This window comes from Stegastes partitus, unplaced genomic scaffold, assembly GCF_000690725.1.
Source record: "Stegastes partitus isolate 25-593 unplaced genomic scaffold, Stegastes_partitus-1.0.2 Scaffold18, whole genome shotgun sequence".
Taxonomy (NCBI): domain Eukaryota; kingdom Metazoa; phylum Chordata; class Actinopteri; family Pomacentridae; genus Stegastes; species Stegastes partitus.
Window position 1 is genome coordinate 1,393,966 of NW_007577749.1, and position 18,224 is coordinate 1,412,189.

Genomic DNA, 18,224 nt, shown 5'->3' on the forward strand with positions numbered 1-18,224 from the left:
CAGTTTTGTACATGTACCGTGTTGATCTGATGTGATGTGAATTCACTTTATTCAGAATGACTGAGGTGTCTTAGTACCTTTTTTGTTTTTTTGTTTTTTACTTTTGTCACTTTAGTGAAAGTCATTCACATTGATAATTCAGAGTTTAGTTTTTGAAATACACCAGTGTGTATCACTCTGAAACACGTTTCCAAGGACTTCAAATAAAACTTGTCTTTAAACGCACTAATGCACAGCCTGACCGCCCATCTTCACCTCAAATAAACCTTAGACTACATACTCAACTGAACTGCTACCAAACTCTAGTGTTGCTAAGCAACAAAACTCTTATCTGCCTCCTACACATTATGGGATGTGTGGGAAACCACTGTTGGTGCCTGTGTAGCTATAATAAGAAAGAATGTTGAAGTATCAGCTGTTCAATGCATTTACTTTAAAAGAGCCAGGCCTTAATGTGCACCTCTGGTTAAGCTGTAAAGTTTGCTGAAACACTTCGGTGGTTTTTTACAAGTTAATGGCACCAGTCATTTTCCATAGACATATTCCGTCAAGTACAGTATAGGTATTTTATTAACTTATGTTCAACCAAAACCTCTTCAGTGCAGTGATATTTTTAGACAAACTGAGGCATGTCTGAAATTTCAAAACCCACTAATTTGCCTTGTCAAAGAATGAAACGTCATGACGATCATAAATACATCAGCGGCACGATGTAAACGGAATATAGAGGGATGTAAAATAAATCATAAATTAATTCCTTTTGTTCATCCAACTGATAAAAAACATAGCTTATCTTAATCTAACTATAACCAAGGCTGTCATTCATTTCTATTTGTGGAGCATCCCTCTTACAAAGGCATTGATATGAAAACAGAAGACGACAGACTCTATTCACCTGAAACAATGAGGATGTCTCTACACAGAGTATATAAAAAAAAAAAAAAAACTACATCACCAGGTAGCGTGTGGTCATGCCCCATGCTTGTCTTTAGCCAAGGCACATGGTCTCTATCAGTTCACTTAATGAATGAAGTATCAAGCGATTTTATTGTCTCTGCAATGCAAAGGTCTTGGCATCAACTCACTTCATTAACCTAGAATTGACAGTTTTTTTGGAATTAATTTCTGCACTAGTTCAGATGTTTCAATCAGACCTCTATGTTGATCTTAGCAAAGCGGTAGTGCAGGGAGGTGGGGTTGCGCAGCAGCAGCTTTCCTCTGTGTTCCACTGGCTGGTTGAGGAGGGTATTGAGGAGACCAGCCACACTGACAAACCCAAGAGCCTCCCCGCAGCCTGACGACAGAGAGAAGTCACCCTGAGTGATCCAGCCAAGAGTCACCCGGGAGCAGTGAGAGGTGACACTGGGCAGAGGATCCGGCCACAGCCCCAAGATGAGGTCTGAAGAAGCCTGGAAGGATGAATTAAGGTCTTCAGATGTGGTGGGGTCTGGGTCGGAAGCAGAGGGGAGCTCTGAGCCTTTACATTCAGGCTTATCAGAGGATAAAGAAGACGTGGTAGCTTTCTTGGGGTCCTTCTGGTGTTTTATTCTGCTTTTAAAGTGGTCTCTGTGTGGGGGCTCCTGGGGCCCACTGTTTCCTAGCTCTTTGCCCAGCAGCTTCAGGTCCTCTGTGGTTGGCACACACAGCATGGCATGGAACTCCGGTTTGCCTTTCGAAAACAGCGATAGACGCACCCACACCAGACTCATCCCATGTGCTGCAAGAAACGACATCACAGCTGAGCGGCTGAGAGGCGGCACCTCCCCGACACGGCACAGCCTCTGACCTTTGGATGTTGTGGGTCTGCACCAACCAGACAGCAGCCTCAGAGACTTTCTGTCCCTAGGAAGCAAAAAATAACCATTTAGATGGAATGAATAATAATCTAAGGAAAATTTGCACAGTCATTGGCCCCATTAGGCACCCTGAGACACATAAAATTTTGTTGAAGAACATTTTTTAATTCCTAATGCTGAAAACTAAAGGCAGCCAATGGACGGTAAAAATCAATCCAATTTTTTTCTCATAAAGTCTGTCATTACTCAAAGCTTATGTGATGGTTTTATGAGGATAGATGCAACTCTTCCCCTACACTAATCTCTGTGATGTATTGCTGCAATTTAAAGCTGGATGTACTTTGGGGATTCTCATCAGGGACATTATGATGAGAGGGGGCAGACCGGAGACACGGCATGCATCAAGCCTTTCAAAAGCTGCGCTGGTCTCTCTTAATAAAAAAGAGGAAAGAAGTAAGTGATGAATTGGAGCCCCAAGGCCCCAAAAACAGTGCTTTCATACATTCCTGCTCAAGGGACCTTTAAAAGTCAGCTGCTTTAATATTGTTGGAAGTGTGATTTAGATGTGTAGGATGAAGGGACCTTGGAGTAAACCTGCAGCGGGTGTGTGCTTTTAGTCAGTCCTGATAAAAGTTTATTTTCACAATAAGACAAGAGAGAATAAAAAAGGAATGAATCTCAAGTGTAAATCACAAACAAGACTATAAAAGAGGCAAAGCCAAACACTTACCTCAGTACAGTGAAACGGCTCAGAGGCTTTGTCAGAGTGATATCTTGTTGTGATGTCATCTCCTCCTCCATCACAGTGTCAGTCTGCGTTGTGGTTTGGATCTTGCTGTCTCCTTTCCTTTCCTCTCCTCCATCTCTCGTGAGGAGCTCCCACTCCTCTGCCAGCTGTTGCCATGGGCAACAGAAAGGAGCCAGACAGCCATGTTTAATGTAATTGGTCCTTTTGGCAGGCGGATGCCTGTGAAAGAGGTCGAAAGGTCAAACTCTTGTCAGACCATTGGGGCAACCCTGGCAATTTGTTAAGACATCGTGACTGCAGTGGATAGTAGAGGATGAGCAACCTTATTACCATCTCATCTGCATCGTGAGAAAGATATGAATTATGGAAATTAACAGAGGTCAGAGCCGCAAGTGCTTCCCCCTATCAAAACCTCTAATCTACTGACAATCACACCACTTACTTCTGTTGATTATGGAATAATATCATCTCCTTGCACATGATTGTACAATCACACAGTAACAGAGCACAACGAAGCATTTTTAGTTCTAATATAGTCTCATTATCACCTTACTTAGCGTTTATTTAACTGAAAATAATTCCCCCTGCAGTTTAAGGGATAATTTTAAGTTTGTCAACAGATAATTAAAATATACTGGGAAAAACACTACCATCAGTAAAATACATTTTTATACTGAGAGCAAGTTCCTAAACTTCAGTTTCTATCTGCAGCTTGACATTCTGCTTATATGCCAGAATAGTATTACAAGATACACAAAAGCTTTGGCAGTCAAGATATCCCAGCTGAAAACAGTTCTCAGTGTGTTCCTGATAATAGCGTCATACACAACATTACTGTTTTGCTTTTTTTTCTGCTCAGTCTTCAGCTGACCTTTTGAACTTGTCCAGGAGCTCAGCCTCCTGCTCCTCCTGAAAACGAATGCCTGCAGGGCAGTCTGGATAATCGTGGGGAAAGTGGGGCGCCGCTTTATTTTGAGAGTGTTTCAGACTCATGTTTAGCCCACCTATGCGAACTCCTCTGTACACCTGGAGAAGGGAGAAAACAAGGCAGGAAAGGGTTGGATTTTAGAGGACTTGGCAAATAAAACCAACCTGAGGGCTTCTAGTCTGCCTTTATATTTCAATGTACATTTAACATTTTCACAGCGCTTGTACAAACAAAATGAAATTGCCCCAAAACATGGATGAGACAACCACATAATTGAAAACATCTTTCACAGTTACAAACATCCACTGTGTACATGCATACTCATCTTATTCCAAACTATAAAGTGAAAGCCCAGGAAACTTATATTTTTTGTTCTGATAAAAATCCTTATATCAAGATCATCATTTCTCAATTGTTTTACACCTCTATAAGCTATTAGACTATGTATACTGGACAGCTCAAGCAGGCATCACGATAACTGACATTATATACCTAAATCTCATCAATATACGTCAGCATTACAATATGAGAATGCATGAGAATACGCTTAAGTACTACAAAAAATATCAAGTAGAATTTTTGATGACCTATTTTATTTCTTCGAATGTATAAATGTATGTTTTCTGGGGTCACAAAAAGTTCAAGAAGAAATAACAGCTTGTAAGGATTATTAGTGATAATAGACGGCAAATCATCCTGATGAAAATGATGAAACAGATGGAGAGAGGATGAAAAAGAAATGTCTGTACAGCAGTTTTCCAGAGGGGATTCCTGAAGGGTTGCTACATCACACACTATTTAATGGACCTAATGAACTGCCACAGTACACGGAGTAGGTTACAAGCACAAAAGACTGCAGTTTCTGACTGTATCAGGGAAAATCCCTGGACTCCTTGCTACCATGGTTACCATATTATTGACATAAGTATCTGAATTGCTTATACAGACTGGTTATGAGATTGCTTCCTGAAGAGTTCACGATCAGCAAATGAATGTTTCCACAGTTTTGCTTTTGAATATATGCTAACGTCATACATATAGTCCACACATTAAAACCACAACAGGTGAAGTGAATATGGTTGATTATCTCATTATAATAGCACCTGTCAAAGCGTAGGATATATCAGGTCCCAGCTGTTGCTAACATCTGAGTTTTTTTTTGCTGTTTTGGAGACAATTTTCACACCGTCCCAACCCATATACACCACAATAACTAGACAAAAATAACCAAACTGAACTGTGGGAAACCACCCAAGCCTTTAGTACTACTATGAAAAAAAAAGATAACACAATCATATGCAAGCACTGCTCATGCTACCTACCAGTGGCACCCAGAAGGCCATGCCCCAGCCTTTAGGAAGCAGCAGGTCCCATCCAGCACCCCAGGAGTTCATCTCATGTCCCACCTGCTTGCCAGACTGATGAAGGAGCAGAATGGGGACTCTGCCCTGTAGGGGAGTGGGGCTCAGCCTGGAACCCGGCACCAGCACCTCGCTCCTCATACAGTTCAGTTCCTGCCGGCAGAACACAAAAGTTACGTCTAAAAGAACTTTTCAGAAATGGGGAGACTATTAAATGAGAAAATCATGCAAGACCTCATAAAGCTGGTAAGTAAGATGCTCACAGAGTAAACAGCAGAGCAATAACCATTACTGTTTGACATTCCTGGTGGTAAGAAGATGATAAACTACCTGCTCAGATATCTTATTATCAGTGACGTTGTCACGGACAGACTGTTCCCACAAAAAACTCTGACAGCAGTGTTGTGGTACTCCTCGCAACATCAGCTCCCTCCTCTTCTCTTCATCCACCTCTGGAATATACACAGATACATAGCATGCTCCACTATAACCAGCAATACTAGTGTCAGGAGAGACATAAAGCTTGATTTATGACCCAAAATTTGAATGAGCAATAAATCTATGACTTAATAATGACACACATTCAGTTTTGGAAGCCAGCAGTCCCCTTATATATGATACCAATATATGAATTTATGCAGGTGAGGTGAAACCTTTGATAGTTAATGGCCTTGTTGTGGTTCTCATTTATCACCTTTTGGCTAATAAGGACAAAAAGTTTCTAGTATTTGAAAATCTTTTAAGAGTTTGATGAAAACATTTTTTTTCTTTAGTTATTTAGAGTGTCTGTATTTTCCACGAATTTTGAAAAACTTTATTAGTTAGATAGAGGCAAGAGCAAAATGATGTGCCTACAAAAATAACAAAATTTGAATATAATTACCAAAATGCTACGAACACATACTTATCCTGGGGCAAATTATTGGAAAAAAAATTCTGTGGAAGCCTGTGGAAGTCCGTTCACATGGAGAATGCAGTGTCTTACTTACTAATATTGCTTGCTAGAGGGTGGCAAAGCCATTCAGAATGAGAGAGCGTTAGGATGTAACGTATTTAGCCTGAGTAGAGCTGCAATAATTAAATGTCAACTGGTAAATTTGTTGCCAACTATTTTGATGATCAATTATTCGATTTGGGTAGCATTTGAGAAATTCTTTGTTTCTTATGTCTGCTCTGGTTTCCATACTTGTCTAAGAGAATGAACTAATTATCTTTGGGTTGTGGAAAAAACAAGACATTTAGTAACATCATCTTGGGCTTTAGGCAACACTGACATTTTTCACAATTTTCTGACATTTTAGAAACAACGAATACAATAATCAAGGAAAAAACTGATAGATTAATCAACGATGGAAATAATCATTAGTTGGAGCTCTTTCAGTCAGTAACTGTGTCAAAAATACTCTTTGGAATACCACTAAATTAGTGACATTTCCTGCATTCAGGAAAAAACTGATAAAGAGCCGCAGCTCTGTACACATTTTTGAACAGTTTTCCAACATCCTGTAATTGCAGAATATTCCTGGTTATTTTGAAACCAGGTCTCCCTGATATTCTCCTGGTCTGACATATTTGTTTTCTGAATAACTGTTTAATTCTTTTTTTCAGACAATATAAGGAACACTGCAGCCTTTCAGTTAAAAAAAATCTAGACAGTTGAGTGGTGAAGATTGTAGTGTCTCAGGTTGTGAGATACTCTTGATGATAAACTGTTCGACCTGCCGTTTGTTATTCAGGGAAAATAACAACACTCAGACCTTGTCCTCTTTGCAGTGTGGTGTATGAGTCTGGTGGGGCAAAAGATAAGCAGATCCTGTGTTTTTTCCTGATTTTTGATTAATACATCCACTTAAGATGACGGAGATTGCCAAAGAGTGTTTCTTTACTCATCCCTAGAGCAAATACTTTGTTTAATAAGGGCTTGTTCTATATTTGTAAGTGTAAGATTGTATAATAGTGTGTTTTAGGTGATGTTTAAAATATCAGATGCTTCTGTTTCTCTAGCCCACACCCCTAACATCTAAGTGAGCAAAATACAAGTAAACAGATGCCTAAATGAGCCATGACAACAGTGTAGTTCATGCATTTTAAGCTTGACTTGATTCTTCTATGACCTCTTTTTTATGTAAAGCAAAGAGCTGAAACTGACAAACTTTTATTGGAATTTATCATTAAAGTAGAAAAAAACCTGAAAAATAGGATTCCTAGTTGAGAGCAAATCTTTCTCATAATCAGCCAATCAGCTGTTGTCAGTCACTGAGGTGTGTTTGGAGTACAGGGTCCTGCCAGGATTCGAACCTGGAACATCTGCATGGCCAGGCAGAGGCCCCCCCGGAGCCCAGAACCAGATGTGTACTCATTGAAACAACCTCAGGACCACAAGCAGACTGATTCAGTACTCAGCCACAGATATGTCTTATTTAATTATCAGCTTTCTGTTGGAATATGAGAAATGGAGCTTTGCTGGCTGTCTGCAGTAGATATTGATATTAAAAAGTCTGCACAGCTCTGATGTAAGACATTCGTGATATAAAGAAAATCAAAACAAAAATTGCAACCTATACACGAAAGGAATAAATAAAACCATTCAGGGGAAAAAACTAAATTTACAAAAACTGAGTTAGATAAGCGTGGAGGCTCCTAAATGAACAATATGTTCAAGCATGCTGGAAGGGGAAGTTCCTCCTCATCTTTGTAGTATATACCTGGACGTTTTGCACTAAAATTGATAGATATTTGGAGCCATTAATGATTCCCTTCACCTTAAATAAAAACCCTTTTTCTGGCTGAAGAAAAGCAGCCCTAAAGCATGATGCTGCCACCACCATGCTTTATCACGGCACGGTGTTCTTTCAGGTTATGCTCGGTTTGCTCTGTTTTCACGGAAAACATGCCTTTTGGAATTATGGTTTTGGGAAGCTTTTGATTTTCTTCTTGCTGCCCGACCCCATAGTCCAGATATATAAAGAGTATGGAAGAATGTAGGCACATGTCAGGAGTAACCAGAACCTGCCAGCATGTCTGGCAGCTCCTTTATTGTTCCCACTGGCGTCTTGGCCACATCGTCTTCTCATTAGTTTTGGAGGAATATCCTGTTCTTGGTAGCATCACCGTTGCATAATATTTTCTTTACTTGTTAATAAATGTCCTTACTGAACGCTGTGGTATATCAATGACAAGATCCCACTCACACTTAGTAAGTACAAACCATGACTTTTGCAGTAGAAGGCAACCAAGAAGTTATCAAGATAATCCCACCCAGTACAACTGGTTCCTAATCACAATGCATCTCCTGTGAGTAAAATATAGATAAATTGTACCAAAACTTTCTACTTTTATATTGTTGCTGTTATGGATATGAGATGATGCTGAATTCAGTGAGGAAACATGAGGGAGGTTTTTCTTGGCCTTTATGCATTCATTGCAACATAGATTTTGCATATGATTCTTTCGTAACATCATGTTCCCTAAATCGAAAATATTTCCAAACAACAGACATGATCTGTTTTCAGAGGCTGGCTCTTCAGCATGTGCTCCAGAGATTAGATTTTTCATTCGTCCTCATTATTACTCCTCTAGTCTGGACTGCTGCCACTGCAGGGGTGAGTGCTCAGTGGCATGACGGCTCTCCAAAAGTGAAGCCAAAACATCTTGATCACTCCCTGGTGGCTGGCTGTTAGTTTAGAAAGCACTTGAATTGATGTCTGTGAGCAGAGCATGAATTTTAAATGTCAACATTGCAGTCGGTTGAGCTCATTTAATTGTGATTAAAAAGATGAAATTGTGATTGGGATTAATATTCATTTAATTGTGCAGCACTATTCTGAACACAGTCACATATTCAATCATAAATAGGTCTGCACACTTAACCAATCAGATTTATGTATGTTTTTCTTTTGTTTTGTTTTGTTTTCTCCCTGAATGGTTCCTGATTTGTTTTTACCTTCTTTGTACAAGTTGCAATTTCACAGTGCCAGTTCTGGCAAGATATACCTTGGTTTTATTTTTTCCAACTCACAAAAATACTAATTTTAACAAGGTTGCGTTGGCTTTTTAATCCACCATATATACTGTATGATTTACATTTGCAATATAAGTGCTTTATACTAACTTCCCCCTCCTCCATTGTCTGTCTGAAAGCTCAGATTTTACCTTGTGCCTGCTTTACACAGGGCATAGCTTTAACCTTCTTTGTTGGTAAAGTCAGCCTGGGGTCATCTACAGTCAGACCCAGCACTGTGCCTGAGGGGAGCTCTCCGGTTGAATAGATGCCTGGATAAATTACACAGTGGTGGTTAGACAGAAAAGTAGAAACTCACACACAACCTACTGGCAAAATAGGAAATGAGGGGGAAAAACACAAAGGAAAATAAGAATAAACCTTTTAGTATGTGAAAGACATCAGTCTGTTGTTGATGCAGACTCATCTTGCTCTCATCCTTGCAGTGCTGAGGCCACCAGAGGGTGGAGGCCTGGGATGTATCCACTTCCTTAAAAACAAACAAATCAGTTCAGTTATTCAGAGTGAAACACAAATTCATTTCAGAGGCTGGTTAAGTTGAAAGCACCATAATCCTTACATTACAATCTGTAGCCGCTTCCAAAGTTTCTGCCAGCACAGAATGGGACTGTGGGCCAATCAGACGATAACGTACAATCTCCATTGTGAGATCACTGCAACAGATGCACAAAAAAAGTGAATAAAAAAACACTCAAAGCATTTACTGTGTCTGAATCCAGCTACACTAACTTTATAACTATTCCCGTTGAGCTTGACTTCCAGGTAATTGGGGTGGTGGGTAATCTTGTTCCATCTCCCAGGATCTTCTTCGCAGGAGGTCCAGTGAAATCCTTGGAGCTTCGCTTTCTCTTGGTTCCAGTTATCGGCTTGGCCTCAGGTTTGTTTTCAGGTTTTGACTCTGACTCTAGGATGGGATTCGCCTCTGCAGGTGTAACCACTGGTACAACTGGAGGCAGTACAGCCTCACAACACTGGCACACAGTTTGTAATTCGGGGAGAAGGTCCTGGAGAGAGGACACATTATCTGGAATGAACACTTTCACTAAGGTTGTTTCTTTATTGACCCATTTATCTACTATAATTCAAAACTTTCCATTAACTAATGTACAACTAGTTAGATTTCTAAACCCCATCATACCTGCTTAAGAGTGGGATGAGCCCAGATCCACAGCTGTCTGTGAGTTGAGCCTTGTGTACGGGGTCTCCAAAGGAATGTGACAGGGCCGAGGGGCTGTGAAGGGTACCGTCCTGCTTTGTATACTGTAACACTACCCTGTCTGCACCCTGACAGACACAGTGCTGCAGCAAATGTAGGACCTGGAAACAAAAATCAAAGCATAAAGCTCCACTACTTAAACTAAATGTAGAAACTCTGAACACACAGAGGAAGACTGCATAGGAAAAACAGGAAAAGTTACAGGATAGCGAAGAAAAAGAAGACTTCTTGGTTCTTACCGGCCTGCTTGCTGGTCATCTGTGACAGAGCAGCCAGCAGCTTGTCTTCCTCTCCCTGTAGTTCTATGCAGCAGTAATAAGAAAGATCCTGAGTACACAGAAGCAGAGAGGTTGAGCAAATTTTCCTGGCAGTTATATTCCATTATGTACCATAAATAAAGCTCAAAACACACTCTACTTCTGTGTGTTTACCTGTAGGAGGCAGTGGCTGCTCATGGCTCTGTAGCAGGGCCTGTAACATTTGTATGTGGGTCTGTCCCCGAGGCAGTAACCCCACTTTTTAACCATGTGGAAGCGCTTGGCGTGCCAAATATGAGTCTCCAGCCAAATGTTCTTGCGCTGACGCCGGTTGAACTCCAGTAGCAGGTTTCCGTGCCGCCGGCGGGCCTTGCGGCTCTTGTTCTTTGCCTGTTCCTTCTTCTTCTTTGAGCCAGCTTGGAGGCTCTTCTCCCGCTGGTGGAGGAACGCAACAGAAATGTCACTATGTCAGACTAACCCAGAGATGGAAAGTTTAGAAATGGGTAAGAGGAGGCATTAAGGGTTGAGTGAGACATTTAGTTGAAAAATAGTCCATGTCCTGAATTTTACCATTCTGTTGGCCACATCTCTCAGTCTGCGAGGGAGCCGCTTGGTGTTGTGGCTCATGGCCCGTCTCCTCATGTGTTTGGGAAGAGCTCCAAACACATGGCTGCTGCCTGTTGTCTTGGTGACGGCCTTCAGCATAGCCTTCACCTCCGCAGACCTGGCCCTGGCAAAAGCTCCAGCTGGGTGGGGAAGACAAAGATGAAGGGACTGGATTTATAAATGTATTTGCAGTGCCAGAGTGACTTCATGATTAGTTTGCTCTTGAAGAATGTCAGAAAAAAAAAAACATCTAAACTTTACCACATGCTGCAAGTAGATCTAAAAATTCAAGCAGTAAACTGATCATTTTGTGTAGCCTGTACAATAAAATAATGATTGGATCTCTTGGAGGAATGTCTTTACCAGTGATGTACTTAGGCATCTCCTTTGCGTACCCTCCTCCATCTTTATGATGCCCACGGACCCATCCACTTCGTTGGGGAGGCTTCTTCTGTCTTTCTGCAGAAGCACGCACATCAGATGGACCACCTTTGGGAAGAATATCATTTTGTCATTTTAGTGTAAACTGAAAATGAGAATCTGTCTTATGCTGGATTTCCTCCGTAAATTTGTGCTTGAATACATTTTTTTCAATCACTTTACACACAGTGAATCTATGTTTGGGTGCTCCAGAATGATAGTTCTAGTCTAAATCGTTTATTTTATCCTCAAGCATTCTGTGTGAGTTAACATGGCATAAAACATTGCTGTTCCCTTAAGATAAACTCTTGATAGTCCTGCTTGTGCAGTAAAGATTGGAAATAAAGATGAACACTATCCATTAAGTTAGCAGAGGAGCTGACTCCTGCTCTGCGTATATTTAGTCTTTTAAAAAATTCATATTTTGTATTTATTCAATCCTAAAACTTTAACTACCATCTTATGCATTTGATTCTATCTCAGTAAAAAGCAGGCCCAATAAAAACGCAGTGTCAGATGGTATGCAGACTGAAACTTGCTGACCCTGCAGCAGTAACAGGAGATGAGGTCATGGGATAAAAGGGGAGCAGTGAGGTGGGGGAAAAAAGCATCACAGGAACAAAGTAACATGAAGAGACAGGTCACAAATTAAAGGAAACACCAATAAAGGTGTCTTAGTAAGGGGGTGGGCCACTATATGCCACCAGAGCAGCTTCAATGTGCTTTGGCATTGATTCTCCAAGTTTCTGTCACCCTACCGTAGGGATGAACACTGCCACATCTGGTGTTTTGATGGTGGTGGTGAAGAATATCAGTTCAAAACACTTATTTGCTCCCATTTACTCATCCTGTAGGTGACCAGTCCCGTATGAAATGTTGTATCAATGGATAAAGATGATCACTCAAATCATTTCTGTATTGATTTGCAGTGACCCTTCCTTCTATGGAGATAAATGAATCTAAACAATGACAACAAAACACCCCCAAAGCATGAGAGCCACCACATCCCCTCACTGTAGAAGTGAAGAGTTAAGTTTTCCTTAAATTATCACGGGTTTGTACAACCTTCCGTACCAGGTAAACAAACAGACAGCGTACCGGAGGTGTCTCCTTCGTTGTGTGCGTTTCTCTCCACATTACGTGAGGAAGATGAATACTGCACACTGGCGGGCTGATTTCTCATCTTCTTCTCCCTCATTTTGACTTTTGCTGCAGACATTTTCTGTAGGACACAAGGGAAGCACGTTGGAGACGTCAGCTGTTTGCTGAATGACAGGCTGACACATTGCAAGCAGCGACGTGACTCGTCGCTAACGTTAGCTTGCTAGCGACGTTAGGTCACGTAAAGTTGGTTTGTTATAGTCAACAACAACTACAAATAAAACACGTATACACAAGAATGCTACACTGGAATTACATATCATAGGGTTACCTCAGGATTCCCCAGTATGAAAGTGTGTCACAAACTTCTATTCAAATGAAGGCGTCCTCTCTTTTTACTGTTAGCTAACATGTGAGTTTTCCTCCTCATGCTGGAGTCTTGTTTGCTTCCGGATATGCGGTGTTCATGGGATTTGTAGTGTATTGACGCAACAAAAAAGTCATACCCATAGCCGGTACACTTTTTCCTAAAGTTGGGACTTAATATCTCACGTTTAAGATACATGTGACAATAAAATATGCGTGTTTTTCTGTACTAGTACCAAAATAAAAAATAAGAAAGCATTGCTGCCCGTCTATGCCACCATTTACGGTACAGCAGCTCTGACGTTCACATGTCGTCTTGTACCTTTCCCTACTCTCTGCAGCTCTCTGTTGAATAGCTTCTTGTTTCATTCCATTGATTTGACAGATTCCAGTATAATGGCTTCACTAATCAGGAGGATTATCAGCACAACTAAAGCTCCTGCTGCTATCGGCCCATACAGGTGAGAAAAGCTTGGAAGTCCAACCACCTGCCTCAAAGCAAAGTTTAGGTTCCAGCCTGGACACAGCTGACGCAGAACCAGTCAACATAACTCTCGGGCCACTTGTTTAATCACTGTTGGTAATATGTTGAGAGACTACTGAGCTTTTATTCAGTCTGACCATACAGTGGAGTTACAGTGGATGTTTCGTCCAGTATTGGAGGAACAGTCGCCCAGGGATGTGTTTGAAGGAGCAAAGTGCATGCTTTTGGATTTTGCACTTTAAACTCAGTAAATTATTGAAGGGTTAATAATTGAATAAGTTAATAATGAATAAGATCAGCAGCAAACCGTGCTTATGATTCTGTGTTTGTAGCTTTCTGAAAACAGTTGTCTCAGTACGTTATATTGGATGAAATTCACAGTTTCTGTGTAATCACTGGCTGACATATGGTATTACAGGCAATTTGACATTTAGCATGTTAACAGATCATGCAGGGGGCGCATCTTTACCAGATAATTCATTGCCATTTTTAAAGGCCCTCCTTTACTCAAATGCACTGCGCTATGCATGTTTATAGCCTGTTGCAGAAACATGGTGGTCTAATTCTTCTGTTGAAAGTGGAAAGTTTCTTCATGCTCACTCTGAGTTTGAGACAAGCAGCTGCAGGCAGAATTTGTGACATCACAGCGACAGACAGGCGACAAATAAAGGAAAAACCCTTGGCCCCTACAGTGAGGTGACCCAGTGGCTCTGTTAACTGTGGGGGAGACTGACTGCAAATCAATACAAAGTTATTCTGCGTGATCACCTTCATCCTATGATGAAAGACTTCTATACTTAGGACGCTGACCTCTCCCAGGATTGCAATGCTCGAGGGCATGAGGAGTCACTAAGTGGTTTGATTATGAGTATGAAAATTATGTAAATCATGTGCTGTGGCCAACTGAACACCTGTGGAGGATTTTGGACTAACATATTAGACAGCACTCTCTACCACCGTCATCAAAATATCAAATGAGGGAAGCATGATGTTCTGTTCTATACAGTACAGTTCCTGAGACTGGGAAGATCAATGCATCAAAACACCTTACTAACACACTCTGTGTCAGTTTTCCCTTTAATTTGTCACATGTCTGTTGCCAAGAAGCCAATCCTCATCTGACACAAGTGTGAGCTGGAAAGTTTAAGCACATACAATGAGAAAGGTCTTTCAGTGATGTAAGAAACATCTTGTGTCTAATAGTTAAACTTCATAAATGAAAAATATTTACATATTCATAGATTCAGAATTTTTGACTGATGGAGCAGGCATTGTCATTTTGTGAATTTCCAAACCAGCAATGCAACTAATGAGAAAATCTCAGCAGAATCAGATTATTATTCAAAATAGAGAACTGTGATATGAATATAATAAATATGAATGAATATGCTTGGGGGGAATCTTTATAATCCCACAGTTTAATATCTGCATTTACAATTTAATCTACATGAACTCAGGGAGTTGATGAAAGGGGGAAAAAGTGCAGGTTTGGTTAAGCAGACATACAACTTTTTTTACAGCCTAATTTCTTCTTCATCAATAACTTTAGAAAGTAGCTCTCCAGATTTCTCTCCACGCTCCCTCCATAGCAGCAAATAACACTAGAGGGACAACTTGATTTCATACTTTTTCTGAAGGAGATAAACTCTGTTTTTAATCCGGTGTTGCTAATTCTTGGTTCCTGTTTGTGTCTCCCAGCCAAGCAGTGGTGGTGGATCGTACCATGTATATATCAGGACAGCTGGGGATGGATCCTGCCAGTGGACAGCTGGTGGAAGGTGGCGTTCAGGCTCAGACCAAACAGGTGACACCCCACAAAGCACTGCCGTCTTTATAAACACGAAGCACACTGGAAACTGACTAAGACATCACTAGATTTTTTTTAGTCAAGTTGTTTACTATTATGATGAGTAAAATGGGGTTGCGTCCTGTTATTCTGCTTATCATTATTCTGTCTCACTAAGTTGATGCATCTTAAGTTTCTCATATGTGAGCCATGAAGAGGCTGATACATGGATTAATATGAATTAATGAAGTGAATACATTTGAATGCACTATCTGACAGGAAATCTAATTCAAAATAAGTGATAATGGAACACCAGCAATGCAAAAGGTTCAGGTATGGAATGCAAGTCGGGGATGCTTTTAAAATAGTGCCATGGACACTTAGGAGATAGTTTATTTGTCAGTTAACTTTATGTGTTTAGAATTCTAGTGACCAGAGAACTAATCATGTCAGTATAATTTTGGGACTCTGTGGGGACCATAAGTTGCAGGACTCTTCTTGTCGCTGAAGATGGTTCACTCTTGCTTGGATGTTTGGGCATGTTGTCATGCTACAGAATTAATTTAGGACTAACTAGATATCTTTTTGATACTTCCGCTTGAACACTTAACATGCCTAAAACCTTTGCACAGTGCTGTACATTGGCACTGACAGTATTTCTTTTTCTCAGGCTCTTGTGAATATGGGTGAAATCCTTAAAGCTGCTGGGTGCGGTTATGAGAATGGTGAGAAAGACTTTACTGACTTTAAAATGTTTGTATTCTGAGCATATGTTGTGGTGGAGGAAGTAATAAGATATTTTACCTAAATAAAAGCAGCAATACCGTAACTAAAAAATATTCCCTTACAAATAAAGAGATGCATCCCAAAGCTACATTTACATAGCTAAAAGTGTATTACTATTATCAACAAATTGTACTGAAATTATAAAAGTAAAAGTCCTCATTACACAGAGAAATGGGCTGTGACAGTGCTCCATTTTGATATGTTGTACTATTTGGTTCACATTATGGATGCATAAACATGCAAGTGGAATACAGTAGTAGACAGAAGCAGAACTCATTTGATCTTTATTTACATACTACCAGATGGCAGTGGAATTTTTATAATTCATTGTATTTTACATCATCTGTTGTGTCCTCATAGCTTATTAAAGTACTAATCTGCTGCAAAGTAATTACTCATATATGTAGTGAAGTAAAAACCACAATATTTCCCTCTGAAAAATAGTGGAGTCAAAGTAGCATAAAGTTAAATTACTTTGCACCACTACATGTACAGTGTGTAGTTGAATTCTTTCCATCATTTACTGCAGTCCAAATCATGTATTTTCTTATTGTTTCCTGCAGTCGTCAAAACCACTGTGCTCTTAGCCGACATGAATGACTTCACCAATGTCAATGACGTGTACAAGCAGTGTAAGTATGTCAGTATTTACAGTTTTCTGTTGCTGTTCATAATAGACCATCACATTACCCGAGGCCTCAAGCAAAGGCTCGTCACGTCCCTCTTGCAATACAAAGAGAGCCACTAGGTGTCAGACCAACCCAGACAACCTGCTTTAGCCAGACGTACATACTGCTCACTAAGCTGGTGGGATTTTACTTAGTTCGCCTGTATATACACAGTCTGCCTAGTCCTTTTTTGGACATACCTTACTCTTCATGAAGGTATTTTTCTGAACTCTTTGGCCATTTTTGCATTAATTGTGAACATCTGTACATGAGGTCAATCACTCTTAGCATTATATTTACCTGGACATATTCTGAAGATAAACTTTGTCCTTGGATTTGCCTCTTCATATTATAAATATTCCCCAGAATGTCCAGAGCAAGTACATATATGACACTAATGTTAAGAAACATACTGGCTGTGTCAAAACACTGGGACAGGAACTGTTTGCATTTACTGAGTCATATTGCAGAGTGAAACCTGAACTGCTGCTGGCACTGGATTAAGCTTCATGTAAATGTCAGACAATGTGCCACATCTGATGCTCCAAAGATGGCAGAGATAATCCAAGAAAAGCTCTCCTATCCATTTCATTGATATTCAGGTGCATTTCTAACACCCATTAAATCCTCAGGTGCTCTTAGATTGATTGGATGTTTAAAAAAAAAAAAAGACTTTAGGCACTTGGGTGGACCATTAGGGATAAAAAACCTTAAATACAAATTAACTAACACATTAAAATATATGTGGCAGCACATTTCCCTCCTTGACAGTATCAGTCAGTTGGATTTAATTTTTTAAAAAACTGTAAATAACTGCTGTATATTGTTTTTGATTTACTACAACACTTGTATATGACTGGAGGTGCAAACCCAGGTGTCACTATATGTTTTGCATCCTCAGTTATTAATTCAGCACAGTCAAACTATGAAAGGTGTAATCCCCTGTTCTCCTTTCTCTGCACCTTTGCTTTTGAAGACACACAGACACAGGTGTTTGCACTTATTGCAGCTGATTAGACTTTTGGTATGGATGTAATTAGGTGGAGCTGGAACAGCGTGTCATTGCCACACCTCACAAACCAATAACAATGATAGCAGTATAAATTCACCCATCCTTTGACTGCAAAACTAAAAACAGGATCAGAGATTTGTCAGTTGCACATAGACCATATACACACACTGTCACATATCATTACTGAGGCTTTATTGCAACACATTGTCCATTGTGTGTCCTATAGTGTGGTTGTTTTCTGTGTTGTGTTATGATGTTAAAGTTATTGTTGGGGCTTTGGTCCCAATTCCAACTACCTACTAAGTGTATACAATATTTTATATCTTTTTTCTATAAATTATATATTATATAGTAAATCAGAGTTTGCAGAAAAATCTCATCTTGCCAGTCAAAATTCACTAAACAAAGTAACCTGATAGCAGGGTGGTTATCAAGGATACCATACGGGTGCAAATGTTCTGAGCAGAGTCAAGTCAAACATTTGCTGCAAATCATTCTTCTACACTTCTTGCATATATATTTTTTTCTCCACTATATCTATCGAATACAGGTAAAATGTCTAAAAGTCCCTCTTCACTCATTGATCAAACCTCTAAAACCCCATCCCTATATATGAAAGTTATAAATTCAGATGCTTTTTCTATAATCTCTTCCTGCCTTAAAATGAC

The 18,224-nt window shown here is 40.1% G+C and overlaps 2 protein-coding genes across 2 annotated transcripts in view; one reads left to right on the forward strand and one right to left on the reverse strand.

Annotated features, from left to right (window-relative positions):
- Positions 1 to 547: 547 nt before the first annotated feature.
- Positions 548 to 12,881, reverse strand: pop1 (POP1 homolog, ribonuclease P/MRP subunit). Its single transcript, XM_008292154.1, has 16 exons — positions 12,786 to 12,881; positions 12,452 to 12,575; positions 11,297 to 11,422; positions 10,898 to 11,073; positions 10,502 to 10,762; positions 10,310 to 10,397; positions 9,993 to 10,171; positions 9,584 to 9,858; positions 9,414 to 9,507; positions 9,215 to 9,323; positions 8,986 to 9,105; positions 5,164 to 5,285; positions 4,795 to 4,986; positions 3,416 to 3,570; positions 2,527 to 2,763; positions 548 to 1,842 (listed from the first exon to the last, which is right to left on the reverse strand). The coding sequence occupies exons 2-16, from the start codon at positions 12,570 to 12,572 to the stop codon at positions 1,149 to 1,151; spliced, it is 2,949 nt and encodes a 982-aa protein (XP_008290376.1). The 5' UTR covers positions 12,573 to 12,575; positions 12,786 to 12,881; the 3' UTR covers positions 548 to 1,148.
- A 233-nt stretch (positions 12,882 to 13,114) lies between these two features.
- The window catches only part of LOC103364887 (ribonuclease UK114), a 7,218-nt gene continuing 2,108 nt past the window's right edge, over positions 13,115 to 18,224 (forward strand). Inside the window, exons 1-4 of the mRNA XM_008292177.1 lie at positions 13,115 to 13,281; positions 15,003 to 15,108; positions 15,761 to 15,815; positions 16,440 to 16,508. Of these exons, the coding sequence (XP_008290399.1) occupies positions 13,217 to 13,281; positions 15,003 to 15,108; positions 15,761 to 15,815; positions 16,440 to 16,508 (295 nt within the window). The 5' untranslated portion in view covers positions 13,115 to 13,216. The remainder of the gene's footprint in view (positions 13,282 to 15,002; positions 15,109 to 15,760; positions 15,816 to 16,439; positions 16,509 to 18,224) is intronic.

Bases quoted from the DNA above. Each gene is read 5' to 3' on its own strand.
- pop1 (XM_008292154.1), bottom strand. From the start codon at position 12,572: ATGTCTGCAGCAAAAGTCAAAATGAGGGAGAAGAAGATGAGAAATCAG. The intron at 10,763-10,897 runs GTAAAATTCAGG...TTCCTCCACCAG, and splicing joins GAGATGTGGCCAACAGAATG to CGGGAGAAGAGCCTCCAAGC. The intron at 4,987-5,163 runs GTAGTTTATCAT...TTCTGCCGGCAG, and splicing joins ATAATAAGATATCTGAGCAG to GAACTGAACTGTATGAGGAG.